Consider the following 16,993-nt stretch of genomic DNA (forward strand, 5'->3'; position numbering starts at 1 on the left):
TTTTAGATTTGGGGTCTAAAACATGCTCTTAAAGGGACATCAGCGGGCTATAAAGCCCAGTCCTGCTCCTATTGAAATTGATGGCAAACATCACTTTGACTGAAACTACTGGGAGCAAAGTGCATTCTTGACTTATCAGTTACTGCAGTCGGGCTGCTTTCATCAGCCCAAAGTACACTTCCTTAGGAGTGGTGCAGTTCAGAGGCCTGATCACAGGACTTGGAATCAGGAAACACACAGCCACATCTGCCGCTGGTGCACAAATAGCGCCAACAGAGCTTTACACCGGATTTATACCAGCGGAGGATCTGACAGGAACCCTCGGCTTCCTGGGGCAAGTGGCTTAACTCCCCAAGGGTGCCTTGAGGATTAACTCCAGTGCTCTGGAGGTATAGCATGCTAGAGGATATTAACGAATGGCTCGCTTGGAAGTACAGTGGAAGAATGTTTGTGTCTGGCCTGGGAAGCACCATGAAACTTTTCAGCCTTAAAGGAGGTAAGAAGAGAAGCTAAACCAACGAGTGCTTCCTCTCCCAGCACCGGAGTGTCACTCCCAGGAGATTATAATTCTGTCTCTCGTCAATGCCTGCATTGCTATGTAATTACCCACTGGGGGTCTCCTGCACCTTCCTTTGAAGGAGCCACTGTTAGAGCTGGGATACTGAGCTAGATGGATTATTGGTGCGAGCTGGACAGCAATAAAGGGCCACGCATGCCTGCACCAGTCTGAAGTTTGGGTGCCATCGGTGACTTTAAAGTGTCCATTGGGGGGCGTGGGGGTGGGAAGAGAGGAGCAATGGGGAGTGCTGGCCCAGCTCCCTTTGGCTACTGCTGTGGGGATTTCCTTGGCCTGGCTGCAGAGATGCTGTGCTCCTGAAATGCTGCGGGTTTGCAGACAGAAGGTTAGGCTCTTCCCTGCCTAACAGTGGTCATCAACCCCATGCACACATGCAGGGCATCAGTGCTGCGTTGCTGCTGCTGCACGTGACCATGCCCACTGCAGAGGTAACTCCAGCCAAGGGGAGGGTGGATACACCTCTCTCTCTCTTTTTCTTTGCCAGTTTTTAAAAACTGCTTATTCGGCCTTATTTGCCAGCGGATTTAAGAACAGCTAAATCCGTGCAGGAGGAATGCTCTGCAATCCCCTCCAATCCCCCGGCCTGAAGCATCAGTAAAGCAGATTGGAGGCAAGGCTCCCCCACCCCACCCCGCAGTGCAAACCTCCTTGATCCAGGCAGGGTGATGTCACCGGCAGCCAATCAGGAAGCCCGTGTGCGCGCGTGCATGGGGAGGGGGTGTGAGGACGCCACAGATGGCTCCAGCTGGGCCTAGCATTTGATTAATCGCCTGAATTACCCTCACTTTGCCATAAAATGGGGGGGGGCAGGGAGAGAAGAGAAGAGAGAGAAAGGAGAAGAATGAACAGTAAAAGCAGGAGCAACTGCAGAGAGCAAGCCACAAATGGAGAGGCCTCGGGAGAGAGCTTATTGTTAAACGGCCCAGCATACACCTGGGTTAATGCAAAGCATGGGGAGGGAGCAGCCCCACAGACAGAGGGCAAGAGAACAGGGGATGCACCGGGTGGCTGAACAGTTGCTGCTGCTAGGGTATCACGTGCCCCCAGTGCGGGCAGGTTTCCAGCTGCATGTTGGTTTAAGCCAATGCCAGGGCCACCCTGCAGGAGGATGCACCCCTAGGGGGGCCTCTGGCACATTATCCCCCCAAGGAGCTGCATCAGCATGAACGCTGCCTGCCTACCTTGGAGGTTCCAGTCCCATAAGCCCCACGCCTGGCAGAGCAAGGAGCCGGAGCCGATCCTGTGAAGTACAGACACAGCTAGCAGCAGCTGTGAGAGACCGCGGATCTCAGGAACAGGCCCTGGGCACCCCCTTTAGAAATGGGCATATTAGTACCAGGGGTAAATAGGCAACAAATGGGGCCCCAATCGGTTTGGATTTTCCCCAAGTCCCAGAATGCCTCTGTGGGTGGAAGGGGGAAGGTCAGCACCAAACCCCACCAACAGGGCCAGCATGGTAGTGACGACCTTTCTGTGGGCAGAGGTGAGGCTCACCCCTGCCCCTTAGCCCGATGGCAGGGCACACAAAAGGAGCAGAAGACTGGTATGGCACCCCATCAGCAGCCCAGCCCCGCCGCTCACCCTGCACGCAATTAGCTCTCATTGACACGAATCCCACTTGAAAGGATTATCCTCCCCTTAGCCCCTGGACTCCCAGAGGGACGCCGCTAGCAGGTGGGTTTTGCACAGCTGCTTTTGCAGGGGCGGTTCCATCAGGCAAGGAGCTAAGAGAAACGAATGATGCTTGCACCATTCAGTGCGCGAGAAACTAGAGTTGTGTAACAAAGAGAGCTTACAAAAGGGTAAGTGCAGCAGCCAGCTGACCAGCTGCAGGGGAGCGAGGAGATGAACAGAGATCCCGTACAGCAATGCTTCCGAGCCTATTGGCAAAGTCCACCCTGGTGGGGGTAGGACTTGCTCCTGCCAGCACTGAAGCAGCCACTAGGGCACCAGTGCCATATTAAATCGAGTCGGACCTGAACCCACACAGCTGGGGGCGATCAGAGCCTGATCCAAACTCCGGGGCTCAGCCCAACAAGGGGGATAAGCGAAGGAAAAAGCAATGCCACTGGATAGGAGCGCTGGCGTCCCAAGGGAGGAGGATTACGGGTCCCTGAAGAGGGCTAGCAATGGAAGAGGGGAGGGAAGAGTTTTTAGTGGGGATTAAGTACTAGCTACGAAAGGGCTGTGGGGGCTGGTTCGCCAATGCAATGCCCCTTGCCCAAGGCTGACACACCTGTTAGTCTCTCTGGTGGCAGCCTCAGGCGAGGGACAGTAGAGCAACACGAAAGGGCAGCCTCCTTTAACGGCTCAACCCCCCTCCTTGCCACATTAATAGGCAACACCTCTGTGGGCCGTGGACACAGCCAGTGGGGGGGGGGGGGAAGAGGACTGCTCTGCCTCTGTGAGATGGCAGGGCCAGAGGGCAGTGCCTGGGTTCCCCTCAAAGGGAATGGAATGAGCAGCAGAAGAGTGAGCCAGAAGCCGGCACTTCCATCCTGTTGCTCCATACAACGGTCATGTGCCCTCTCAGGCCAGGTCCCTATCTACTAGGTGGGGGGCCCTAGTGGAAAGGCAGGCAAGGGCCGGATTAAGTACCTTCATCTTGGAGGCTGGCTGGATGAGCTCCGTGATGCAGACTTTGTCCTGCTGAAGCCGCCTCTTGACCAGCTTGGAGCAGCAGATGTTGACAGAGCTGAGGACGTGCCAGGAGTTATACTCCACGAAGGAGCGGCTGTCAATGACCAAGGTGCCCTCGGCCCCGTTCCTCAGGAGGCTGGCCAGCTTCTTAGCATCCATCACTTTGCGTGGGAGTCTGTCCCCGGCCATAACGGGCCAATCCCCTCCGCGGTGACTGGGAGGAAGGGAGGGAAGGCCACGGGCAGGGAAGCCAGCACAGATCTCCCAGAGGAGAGAGGGAATGGGATACAGCGCGAGCAGGGCAGCACCTGTCCTGATCTTGCCACGCCGCTAAAGCCCAGGATGCCAAGTCATCGTGCCGAACCTGTTGAGGAGAGGGGAAACCCAGAGTCAGGTGTTATGACAGCACGGGCAGCCCTGGGAATTCACCTGGAAACAAGTTTCCAAGAGCCAAATCCTATCTCAGCCACATGGGCCAACGGCTGAGTCCAATGGGGTTACTCTTGATTTACACCAGGGTAGCCACGGAGAGAACCTGGCGTGGATGGTGGCACTTTCTACATGGAATGTCAAGGAACATTCACCTGTCAGATCAGCCAGCTGGGCAGAAAGGTGAAAATGGAGACTGCAGAATGGAGCCAAGAGTGCTGGTCTTCTAGGTCTCTGCAATACCTGCTGCACTCCCTCGCTACCTGAGTGTATCCCTCCACAGGGCCCGTTCCCTCTCACAGCCTGCCCTACTACCACACAACAGCTTCTCCCCTCACAAACACACAGAACTTCCGCCTCAATCCCTCTCTCCCTCCCCTCCCCCCTTCGTCCCCCCCAGGCCCCAGAAACCCAGTTGAGGGTACGGAAGGAGGCAGCTAAAAGGAGCAGGATTCAGCATATTGGGGGGGCAGTTTCGTTAAACACTGTAACCAGAATCTTTCCGCTCTCCCGATCACCGCTAGCCCGGCGGTGGTCCCGCCTGACTCTGCCCGGGCCAGCTCACTGAAGCACATTGTCAGAGGCAGGGCCCGTGTGAAGGGCAGCAGCCGTGGGGCCCCGACCACCGTGAGATTAACAAAGAAGTTAGAGGGACGTGGACCGGTAAAGCCCAGCTCATGACCCCCTCGTCCCCACCCTGTAGCTGGCTGCAAGGGGGTGCTGGGTTCACAGCAAGTGCTCTCCCTTCCTCCAAGGAAATGAAGTTATTCAGCCCAGCAGCCTAGCTCTCATCAGGAGCACCCCTGCAGTGACCAGCCAGCATAAGCTGAAGGCCAGCACACAGCATGAGCAGCTTTTGCATTACCTAAGCCCTGGGGCCCCAGGGTTGGAAGAAGCAGCAGCCCAGCAAAACTTTAACACAAAGTTAACTGGGGAGATCAAGGGGGTTTGAACCCAGCACTTGTGCCAGAGTGATTAGCTATTCTGGGTGCCTTAAAAGGGGCCTTCTTTTCCGAGGGTGGGCACTCAACACCTGCTGAAAAATGGGGCCCTTTCAGGTGTCTAAACTCTGTGCACCCACAAATCACTAGCAGCTTCTGAAAATATTGGACTCTGAACATTATTCCTGGCTCTGATGCGCTGTGTAACCTTGGGCAGGTCACTTAGCTGCTCTGTGCTTCAGTTTCCCCATTTGCGAAATGGGAATACTACTTCACTCTCCCCCAGGGGTGTCTTGGAGAGGGGCTCATTAGTGTTAGTGACGTGCTCAGAGATCCTCCATGGAAGCTTCCGTAGAACTGCTAAGTGCTCTACAAAGCCCAGAACTCAGCATCTGGGAGCATTCTGCTCACATCTGCAGGATGTCTGCCTGGCAGGCACAGGGGAAAGGTTCAGGCCTCTTCAGTTTTAATGCCCCGCATCACTGTAGGACACAAGAAGAGCCATTCAGAAATAGTAACCAGGTTATTTCAGCGCAGACCACATTGTATAGAAAACCCACAGGCCGTACCAGGGCAGCTCAATGTGTCTGAGCTGAGAAAAGTAAACACCACTTCTAGAGGGGCCAGTTCAGGGCAATGTCAGGCCCACTGACTTTCTTGGAGCCAGGATTTGTCGCAGAGACAGTAGCGGGAATCTCAATCACGCAAAGGATGCCGGTTGTTCTCAGCCGTTTCCATATTCTGATCCCCCTCCCCACTGGAAATCCATAGAACATCAGACTATTCACATTTTTCCACACATAGCATTACTCCTATAGAAGAGCCTTTCAAATGACAACTGGTACGTGAGTCCAGACACACAAAGAGAAGCATGTAGACTTCCAATCTAAGTCCCAGCAGTGAAATGGTTAACTCTGCCGTCATTTTAATGGTAATAACCAGCTTTGATGTCAACTCCCACTCAAAGCCAAAAGGAGGGGGAAAAAATCACTCTTCCGCTGCTGCTGCTATTTCAGTCTTTATTGTTTATTTGTATCATGTTAGCTGCAGCATCCAGTGGTCCCAAGCGAGAACAGGGCCCCATCATGCGAGGCACTGTACTAAAAACATATGGTGAGAGAGCATCTCTGCCCCAAGGAGCTTTCCATCTCAGTAGACAGGACAAAGGCTCAATACCACATCCATTTATATGGTGAAGGCCCTTCCTCAGCCAGGGGGAGTGAGAGAGAAATCCAGCTCTTTAAAAGGTAAGTGATTCTAGAGAACACAGTGAACATCCAGAAGGACATAAATCCTTGGAATATGGGTTTTTTTCCGGCATCTGAAGGCTTCTGTTAACCCTGCTGATGAGCAACCCTACAATAATAAACCCCCTCTTCTAGGCACAGAAAGATCCACACCCCAAAGCACTAGGATCTATACCCCCAAACCTCCAGTGCCAAGATTCATGCTCCCAGTCTCGGGACACAATAGAAACGATACACCAAAAAAAACCACCCACACACACACTACCACCCATCGCCATATTAAATTTAGCTTAAAACCCACCAGGAAATGATGATTATGGCCCCCTTACAGCACAGAAAGCTTCTCACAGCTTTGTGCTATCGTCCCCTGTACCACTGTGCGCTGGTATCGCTTTATATCTCAGCACAAGGATTCCAAACAGAGCTCAGCTACCCCTTCCCGTGGTCAGCTCACAATCCCTCCCCACCACGGCTATTCAAACACTCGTATTTTTTTTTTCTAGGGCGGGTTTCAAAAATTGAAACAGTTCTAATTAAGAGGCCTGGGGGAGGGGGAGGAGGGAAGGCTGGCTCCTGCTGTGATATGACACACCTCATTATGCAGTAACAGCCTCGCTGGAGACCCCCCGCTGCACTTGGGCTATAGAGCATGGGCAATCAGAAAGGATGCAAATTAGCCAGCTTTTGCTAGGTTTCTCTCCCTCTCTCTGTTCCTGTCCCCTCTCCCTTCTCCATCAGGGAAAGCAAGCTGCCAATTCCCCTCCTGATTCCTCAAACGCCAGCCAGAAAAAATAGGAATTGGAAGAGAGAGGCAGACAAAGAGGTGGAGATAAGGTTCAGCAGACAGAGGGATAAGTATGAAACACTGGAGTGGGATGGAAGGGTGATCCAACAGAGACGGGAAAGGGGGAGAAGGCTAGCTTATTATCCAGGGAGATAATAGGATCCATTCCCCTCACTCTCCAGACTGCGAACAAGGGGTGGCTTTGGGGTTTTCAAACACAATCAGAGGGGCCTGGGGAAGATAACAGCCCCTTTATCTCCTAATTGCTCCAAGAAAAGCCTGTTTGGAAGAGATTGTGCCTGGTCAGTTCTGACAGGCGAGCAAGTGTTTAGATGGACAAAGCCAGAGACGGTGGGGAACATGACGCAGGGAAAGGCAGCCAGGCCCAACCTATAACCCCCACTGCCCCAGAGAGGACTCTGGTGTACACAGCGACGTATTATCGCCTAGGCCAACAAGGCCTACGCCTAGGGCGGCAAATTTGCTCTTGCCCCCTCCCCAACTCCGCCCCTTCCCGCCTCCTCCCCCAGGCACGCCGCGGCGCGCTTCCCTCCTTCCACTTCCCTCCCAGGCTTGCCGCGCTGGGAGGGAGGGAGAAGCGAGTTGCAGCGCGCTCAGAGGAGGCAGAGCAGAGGTGAGCTAGGGCCCGCGGGCGTGGGGAGTAACGGGGGGCCGGGAACCGCTCCCCAGCCCGCCCCAGCTCACCTCTGCTCCACCACCGCCGCCATCCCCCGAGCACGCTGCAACTCCCTTTCTCCCCCCTCCCTCCCAGGCTTGCCGCGCGAAAGCGCTGGGAGGAGAAGCGAGTAGCGGCGCGTTCGGGGGATAGCGGAGGTGAGCTGGGGGGCACGGGGAGTAACTCTTGGGGGGGGGCAGGGAACCACTCCCTGCCCCAGCTCACCCCTGCTCCACTGCTGCCATCCCCCGAGCGCGCCACAACTCCCCTTCTCCCCCCTCCCTCCCCGGCTTGCCGCGGGGGAACGGAGGTGAGCTGGCGGGGGGGGGGGGGCAATTTTTTGACGGCCTAGGGGCGGCAAATTTGTTAATCCGCCCCTGGGTGTACACAGGTGTGTGCTCTCCCCACACTCCAGCTCTTCCAAAACAAAGGCTGCAAGGACAGCCCAACAGCTCAGTCCAGACAATCCACCATCCCTTGACACCTAGAGAGTTGTTTATTCTAGTGCACTCCCATCCCAGCCGGCATCATGGGTGGCAGAGCGGTCTATTGGATAAGGTAGCACTACACTGGGCCATGGGACTCAGGAGAGCTGGGTTCTTTTCAGGGCTCCACCTGTGTGACCTGAAGCAAGTCATCTCACCTCTCTGTGCCTCCTTCTCCCCCCTCCACTCTTTGTCTTTGACTGTAAGCTCTTTGGGGCAGGGACTCTCTCTCTCTACGTGTTTGTAGGGTGCCTAGCACAACGAGGTCACAATCTCAGCTGTAGTCTCTGGGTGCTAAGAAATACAAAAAATTAAATTATGCCAGGTTGTGCCGACAAGGTGCCAAACAGAGACACTGGCACGATCCTATATCATGTATTCCCTGTCTCCCCACAGAAACGGACACCAGGAAGCTATCCACTCGGGCAGGCATCAGGGCAGCATCCTCTTTCAAGTGAGGTTCTGCTCTGGAGAGAGACTATGCAGAAGTACTGTAGATCTGCTTCCTGTATGAATTCAGAATCACATCTGCTGACTTCATTGGACTACAGCAAATTTTGACAGCTTTATTTATTTTATTGCGGATAGCCCTGCAGTGTCGGTATTGCTATGGGAGAGTGAGCTAAAGTCTGGTCCTGCTGGAACATCAGACTAAGTTCCATTTGCAGAATCTTTATTGCTGGTGATGCAGGAACCAGAAAATGCTGCATCTCTTCACTAGTCTCCCCCCTTCCCCGCAAGCTTCCCACCATTGCTACCACCTGGTTCAGCTGTACGGATGGTAACAACAGCAGTAGTGCTAGCACAGACATAAGCTCCTGGCACTAGTTATTAACATTACAGAAACACCTAGGAACCCTGATCAGCAATCAAGGCCCCATCGTGCTAGGCACTGTACACACAAAACAGAGTTCCTGCCCTGCCAACCAGGAAGTAGCAGAAGGGGCGGTCAGTGCTTTTACCACTACGCTGTGCAGCCACAGTGAGAGCGTGTCTCGGTGACACGGTGGTAAAAACACCAATGGCTGCTATCTGCTCTATGTTATTGCTCCCACCTTGCCAAAGCCAGTGGGGCTACACTGTCCAGCGGGGACAGCAATCGCAGGAAATTGTGAGGGAGGCATGCAGGGAAAGCTAGTGGAGCCAAGGCCAACAGAGCCCAGCTTGACTCTCACATCACAGGCTGGGCTTGGCTTGCAGGGCTGGCAGCAAGAAGAGAAACATTTTTACTTGTAAACGAAGGATATTTGGTCTACAGTCACTGAAAGACACTGAGCCGGACACCCTGCAGTGATGTGGTTTAGAGTCTCTCTTAAGAGTACAAACAAACTTTAACATGAAGTTAACTGGGAGATACCAGGAGAGGAGAAATAAGGGAAGTGTCTTCTTCCTTCTTGCCAACTGGGTCAAAGTGAAGGAGCAGGAATGGCTGGTGGATGCTGCTGAGCAAGGTCCAGAGAGGTCTCCCATTACCTCACCCCCATGACAAGAGACCACAAGCTCTAAAGGAGGGGAAAAGGTTAACCTGAAACCTAAATTGGGGTTTCAGAAACAAAGCTGTGTCCCTCTCTTATCAGTCTATTAAAGCTGCCTTAATCTTCTTGAGCATTCCTGAAGAACATTACCATAATCCTTTAATCCCACGTCTCCCTGAAGTGCCTGTAATGAGGAGAAGGGCCACAGGCTTAGCTGAATGGGGACAGCAAAGCAGGAGGCGCCATACTGCCGCTCAGGGACAGAAAGACAGCTTCATGTGTGCCTTACGCTCCCCACGCACCCCCCATCTCAAGACAATGGGGCAGACTCATCACTGGCATGCAACTCCATTGAAATACACATCAGCGGAATCACGCAGGGGTCAGCACCAAGGGTTTAATCACACACAGCAGAGTGTGTCCTGCAAAGCAAGCCCAAAGTGGGGGCCAAACATTTCTAGGCAATAACTTAGAAACACTCAGCTCCCTGGGCCTGAATTGTGCTGCCCTGAGCCCTGGGTGCTCATTTGCTCAGGTGCACAAGTGGCTATATCCGGTGGGGAAAAATGGAGAATCAGGCCCAGGGTTTTCGGCTGCCCATTCAGGTCTCCAACTCCCCCATCAGCCCTCATATCCCCTCATTACCTTAGGGCTCAGACTGCTTCTTTTTCCTGCCGCTGGTGCAGGACCCCCCAGAGAACACCTTTCACAAATTACAGGTGGTCTCTTCAGGGAGACACCTAGCCAGGAAGCCTCAAGATGAGAGCTGTGGGAAATCTTGAAGAATGCCAGAGAAGGTGGTACCTGGCCTTCAGAACGTGGAGTTGGGTGAGGATCTCCAGCCAACAGGCAGCCATCTGTCCTCATCCTTCTCCCTCCCCATAAAGGGCCCTCAGGCATGTCCCCGAGGAGGGGCAACGCATGGGCAGCTGCATTCAGACAGTATTGGCCCCCACACCAACATCCAAATCAGATTATTCCCCCACAATTGGAGTAATTAACATCTCACATACCCCTGCGTATAATATAGCACAGCACCCGTTCTGCACCCACAGTCCTACACACTTAGAGAAGCCATGCAAAGGTTCATGCGCCCTAGATACGCACCTGTTTTGGCAGGCTCGGCAAGCACATAGGAAGCTCTGGAGAAGAACAGAGCCAGAATTCATCCCTGTGCTGTTGCAGAGACAGAACTCAGCCTCTCAGGTCCGCTCTATCTTGCACTGTGGCTGCAATTAGACACCAATGGGCCACTGCAACAGCACACACACACAAAAAACCACTCGGTATAGCAACATCCTGGCCACTCCTGCCCTCAATACTTCACTCCCGCTGGCTGCCTCAGAATGCTCCCTGCACTAGGCCTCCTACTGGGGACATGTGCCTAGGAAGGGTGCTGAGCTGGCTCCTGAAGAGGGTCTCACACTGGGGGATGTTAATGAGGGGACCTCTGCAGATGTGCTGGTGTAGCAACCATTAACCAGGCCCCAGGTAGCCAGTTTCAGGTCACCGAATTGCTTTGCGCTAGCACTTGTTTTCTCCGTGATGGCTTTTCCCTTTAGTACACTGGGGTCTAACTCAGGAACTGCCCCTCTTGCTACCTTTGGCAAGTCAACCACACTGCAAGAAGTAGTGGGTTCAACATTGTTCGTGCCCCAGCCTGTTTCTGGCCCTTTTGTTTCTGCTCTCCCCATCCACTCCTGCTCCCTTCCCTGGTGTTTTCTGCTCCCCTTTGTTGTTCCTGTAAGTCCTAAATATAGATGGGAGCAGCCAAGGCTCAGGGAAAGGGAAACAATCTCAAAGAAGGTTAACTATACCCTCGCAAGGCCAACGACTAGCTCGTGTTTCTCCCTCTATTTTCTCTTCCCCCTTCCCAGCCAGTAGCAAGCAGAAGGGCCATCTATGGAAAGGGCTCATCCACACGCTGCTTTCTACCAGAGATCTCCCTTGCCGGAGAACCATATTGAAATGCCAGAGACTGTTGACAACCATGGGCCCAACTGTACTCCCATCAAAAGCAAAACTCACATTGACTTTGATAGGGGCAGGATCAAGCCTAAACATTGGACATGACTTTAAAGTAGTTAGCTCGGGCAGAAGCAGAAACAGCAGATAACTCCAGCCTGGATGTAGTGCTGGAGAGAATACTGGAGAATATACTATAGGGGACAGTCCTGCACTGGGTGGACTAGACAGAAAACAAGTGATGGAGCAAATAGTTTTCCCCATCAAACACGGTCAGTGCACATCTGGACACAAGGAAGCAAAGGGGCAAGGAGAATACCACCTAGCTCTTTTCATCCATGACCTCAAAGTGCTTTACAATGAGAGGAAAGCATCATTATATCCCCGTTGGGAAAACTGAAGCACCGAGAGCTGAAGCGATTTGCCTATCACACAGTGACAGAACTCAGGTCTTTTCACCCTCTGACCAGTGCCGTGCCTACCCACTGGGCTACGCAGCCTCTCAAGGTGCGCACAGGGCAGGTGTTGACAGAACTTGTCAGTAATTCTTGGCTCAGCCGTCAGGGACGGCAGGAGATTATCTGCCGGAAGGATTGCTGAGAAAGTAACTGTCAGCTTATGGCCTGAAACACTGGCAGGAGCGTTTAAGCTTCAGAGCTCTCCAGGTGCTTATTAAGATGTAAATTCTGGCACCGTTGCCAAGAATCTCCTCTCCCCCCCATCCCTCCTAGTACTTAGGCACTTAGCAAACCCCTCTGCCAGCTCACACTACCTGAGGGATCCCTAAATCATGGGACTATTACTAATTATTAGTATTTTGCAGCAGCAATCAGAGACATGGGGCTCATTAACAAGTTAGCACCTCTGGTTTCCACAGCAACCATGTAGCTGCCAGGCAACAGCTGCGTCTCAAGCCCCATGGAGACATTAACTGGGTTTCTCTGCAGTAAAGGCACCTAGCAAGCAGCAGGAGCCTTGGCCCGGTCTTAACTGCACTGGCACTGCCTGGGTGACTCCAACCAGCCTCAAAATCTGCTTGGGTAGGGGGGAGGGAGGGAGAGAGGAATGCCCTGACTCAGATTTGAACTCACAGAGAGGACTACAGGCTGCTTCCACCCCCTTTGTCACAGATCAGCCGAAAGCCTTTGCCCATCTGCAATTCCCCTTTTTGCTACTGAGGCTAAACACGTACAACCTAGGTTAAATGGCAGTTGTGGCTTCTGAGAACGACACCCAAATGCCCAGCCAGGATGGGGTATGTTAGGACTATGGGGTGGTGATGGGAGGAGGCAGCATCAAGTACCACTGCTAGGATGGCCCTTGGAGATTTGTCAGCAGCCAACTTGGGATGCCCTTTAAAAAGAGATTCAACATCACTTAAATGACTCTCCCCTTCTGAGGGGAGATTCCCTGTAATTAACATATCCCGGGTGAGGATCCTCGTTAGCGGAACCTTGAAACACTGTCACCAAGATCTGTCAGCTCAGGGACAAAAATCAACTTAGCCTCTTCAAAGGAAAGGTGGGTAATGAAAACAAATGGCCATTAAAAACCCACAGATGATATTTTACTTTCCCAACAAGATAAAATGACTTGCCTCTAGGTTGCGTAAGGGATGGATCCCTCAAAAAAAAAGAAGCCTGATGGCAGGGAATTGCCTTTCCACCTCAAGCGTTAGGATAACTACAAGAGAGCAAATCCCCATACAGGGATAGGTAGGTACTACAGTGGGACCTAGAGACCCCAGCCCAGCTCAGGGCCTCATAGTGCTAAACACTGTACAATATATATAGCAAGAGCTTACAATCAAAATAGATCAGATCAGACAATCTGCCCAAGGTCACACAGCAGATCAGAGAGAGATCTGAGAAAAGAAGCCATGTCTCACAGTCCAATGCCCTATCTAACCTTGGAGAGGATTCTCCCAGGAGAGACCGACGGGCAGAGGAACCAATACAGAAAGGAGAAACCACCACGCTATCTCTCACTTGAGACTATCTTTCACTTGGTCCTTTGTACTGCCTGACCTCCTCCACCTTAAGACCAAGGCCAAGCACAAGTTGTAGTGCTCTCACTGCAGCACACCAGGTGTGCAAACAAATCTCAGAACACCTTAAGAAGTTTGGAAGGGGAGCTTCCATTTTTGGCTCAGCATGGCAGCTCAGTGGCAGTCGGCATACCTCTTGAACGTACACAGGCCCAGGTGCTTGCTGGATCTCTTCCCCTCCCCCGTTTCCCCATGCTGCTGCATTTCTTCTTGCTTTATAGTTTAATTCCCACCCCCAAGTCTTATAATGGTTTCTTTCTGGTGTTTTAATGCTGGCAGGGACGCATGGTGGGCTTTACATATGCCACTCTCTGCTGCAAATGGATCATGGACCATCTAGATCTGTACTTCTAAGGTTTGAATTGTGCACCAAGAACCACCAAATGGGCAACACACATTAGCATTCTTGGACGTTGGGTTTTCTGTAAGAGTCTCATTGAACCCCTAAGTCCAAAGGCACAAGAGTATTTCTGGTCATCGGATGTTACATGCACTAAGGAGTTCGAATCTGCTCAGTGTGATGAATAGTGCATCAAGCACCACAAAGAAGTGGCGGCAGAGAAGCCTGTCAAAAACTCTGGCACATACTTGCATAGGCGCAGGCTTTTGGTCTGAGACTGGGGTTTTTATGGACTACCTCAAGACTTGCCTCAAGCACCTCAAGATCAGCTGAGCTGCAGACTGTCAAAATCTTGAACCACTGAGCAGACAAGGAGAGCAATGGGAGAAGGAGGATGAGCCCTCTCCAGACAGGCTATAAGAACATGTTCCATGTGTGCCCCTTAGTGGCCAATGTGGAGTACACATTGAAATCAGAAGGGTACGGGATCAGGCGCTGCAGGGAGAACAGGGTATTTAGTGGGGGCCTAGATAACATGCCCCCTGCAACGTGGGGCCATAAAAGAAGCCATGATCTTGCACTGTCTAGAATGGGAAAAGCCCTTCGTGTGAACAGGACACTCACGTTTAAAACACGTGACAGCAGAGACCCTAGGGTTTGCCATGACCATGTTTTAACCACAATTGTCCTTGCCCACGCTCAGGGCAAAGCTTCCTAGAACATTGTGCTAGTTACCATGTTTTCTAACACAAGGCTCTCCCCACACTCAGAACAGTGAAGTCCCATGTCTCAGAGCTAAAAGCACTTCCTACTCCAACCCACTACTCACACACCTTCGCTGGGGTGAGGGAATGGGCTACACTGCAGTATTTGTCCTGTGCCTGTACATATCATTGTGAGGGACAAAGGTAATTCAGACTTACACTTCGGCACTTCTACTATACTGGCGCCCTAATGCTTGATATTTGACAAGCTCCCTGTATCTCCTTTGGGTACTCATGGGTGACAAGCCCCCTGCATCTCCTTTGGGTACCCACATGTTATCAGAGGTGGCAATATCAGGGTTCATCTTGGAGGGTTTCAGTGGCTTGATCACCATTCCGCAATAGGAATGGTTTGATGTATTGTGGTGAGACTGGCCTATTTCCCTTTGTCGGGGGCCCTGGACACCCTAAACGTATACCGGATAAATGTTCAGCCTCCTGGGAAAAGAATAGCACAATGTTCTGTTCATAGCTGTTCCTAAGAATATTCCCCACCATGTTTATGTACGAGAGGTAATGATGCACAGGTCTGAGCTGCAGGAGTCGAAGATGGAAGCTCTTCAGGGTTGGGTGATGTAGGTGAGTAAGTGCCTCAGCATTTCACCACTAAAGAACAATCACAGGTGAAATGAGTTTGTGGGTCTCAACCAAGTCCCAAATGTACGTTGTCTAAATTAGAGCTATTCAGAATGAGTGACAGACAGTCACTGGTGAACCTGGGAACTGGAAAAAACAGAGGGGAGTGCAGCAGGTTAAGACAGAAGTGCAATGATACATGTAGCCCATTTGCACTGTACAGCGTCATTAGTTCCTCACATTTATGAGGAAAAAGATAAAAATTGAATCCACTGTTTAGCAGAAACAATAGTTTAGAAACTGTGTAAAACCTTTCAGGGAGCAAGGTTGTTAATGACACCCATTGCAAACAGTGGCATATGAATGGACTCCAGCTTAGGTTCTCTGCTAGTATAAGTCAGCACAGAAGTCAAGGGAGTGTCACCATTTTACATCATCTGAGGATCTGGTCCTCCATTTCTAGGCATCCTAAAATCCAGAAATCAAGCTCAACTCCAAAAAAGATGCTACACTAATCTTCCATGGGATCGCGGATCCACAAGTCTAGTCACATGTAAGACGTTTGGCTCTGTTTACATCCTGCCCAAATCCTTGTAGACCAAAAGGAAGTTTACCCCAATGCAGGGGAACAATCTAGTACTTGTCAATTGACGCTCTGCCCTCCTGTCAGAACCACAAAAGGAAGCCACGACTCCTAGATTTCGAGTGGCTCACCTAGATCTAGAAGAATACACCCGGTAGGACGAGGAACATCTGGTATGCAGCGATATCCTGCTCTCACCTTTTTGCTTAGGGCTTGTGATGTATTATAGGGTGGTTTTGTTTAGTCACTCTGAAATCACAGAGGTCAAACCAAGTGACTTCTCATCTCTTCCATCCCTCCTGTACATCCCAGACCCAATTTATGGGCAGTGGCCACACAGAGTCAGGACTTGCTGTCATCACGCTGGCTCTCTTTCCTGAATAAGAAATCTCATTGTTTGCCCCACTGAAAGGGGGCTGGATATTGCACACTTTCCAGCACAGACCATCTCCTGAGGAGCCAGTAGTGTAATAGCTGGCAAAATGTGTTTCATTCATTAACCAGTTCACCTGCAAAACAGGGAGGGGGCTACACACCTCTATTCTCCCCTCCCAATTCCAGGGGGTGTTTACTTTTCAAGGCACACATGATTTTGCCATATTGTTTCAGACAACATAGTGTGCAATAGAAGAGTGACCTGATTCTACATAATGATCCGGCCAGTTCCAACATCAATGCTTCAGCGGGTGTAATGAAAAGCATTTTCGAAGTTTTGTCCTTTAGGACCCGTTGCTGCCGCCCCAATAAGATCAGTTCTCTCTCCTCCCCACTTCTCTACCAGAGTCCTTCTGGATTTAGCCGTAGCTCAAGCCCACCTTTGTGTCAATTACTGCCTGGGAAAGGATTGCCCTGGCACCAGGCACATGGAAATTGAGAAAGAAAACAAAGGCAGCCAAAATAAAAAGATACGTATTGCAAAGACACATGAAATGACACGTGTCATTGTTTAATGAGCGAACAGAATACGCACCTCCACCCGTATTTAGTGGTACAGCACAACTGCTTTGTGAGAATGTACATTCAGTGAGGTTCTGCAAAATCTGCAACCAGATGCAGCCATGTAAATGGATGGATTAGTTTTGTGGGGTATTCAGTGTAACTTAGGATTCGGTGGTTATTCTGCCCTTTTCCTGCCTTCCACCCAACAATTTATAACAATTTGTCGGAGACTTTTTGGGCCTAAACAGGTCGACACCGGAGTCCCAAGCTCCTTTTGACCATTTGCCTGTGCTGCTGCATTCCACCAGGATCGGCACAGCATATGCTGAACAGCAGGCAACAAGTAAATAAGAACTCAGTCCATTTTGGCAGTACTGAGAGATTGTGCTCGAGTTCTGGGTCTCAGCCAAGGTGGACTGGCAGAGCTGTGGGAGGCTACTGTATAGGACTCAATAGTGGTCCCGCTGAAGTCAATGGAAACAAGACCAAGTCCACAGCACGTGCCTGAACTTTGCTAGGCATTAG

General features: G+C 51.5%; 1 protein-coding gene across 1 annotated transcript in view; it reads right to left on the reverse strand.

The window, feature by feature from the left end:
- The window catches only part of DUSP8 (dual specificity phosphatase 8), a 58,798-nt gene extending 55,392 nt beyond the window's left edge, over window positions 1-3,406 (reverse strand). Inside the window, exon 1 of the mRNA XM_065404026.1 lies at window positions 3,176-3,406. Within this exon, the coding sequence (XP_065260098.1) occupies window positions 3,176-3,406 (231 nt within the window). The remainder of the gene's footprint in view (window positions 1-3,175) is intronic.
- Between the last annotated feature and the right edge of the window lie 13,587 nt (window positions 3,407-16,993).

This window comes from Emys orbicularis, chromosome 4 (assembly GCF_028017835.1).
Source record: "Emys orbicularis isolate rEmyOrb1 chromosome 4, rEmyOrb1.hap1, whole genome shotgun sequence".
In the NCBI taxonomy this organism is placed as follows: domain Eukaryota; kingdom Metazoa; phylum Chordata; order Testudines; family Emydidae; genus Emys; species Emys orbicularis.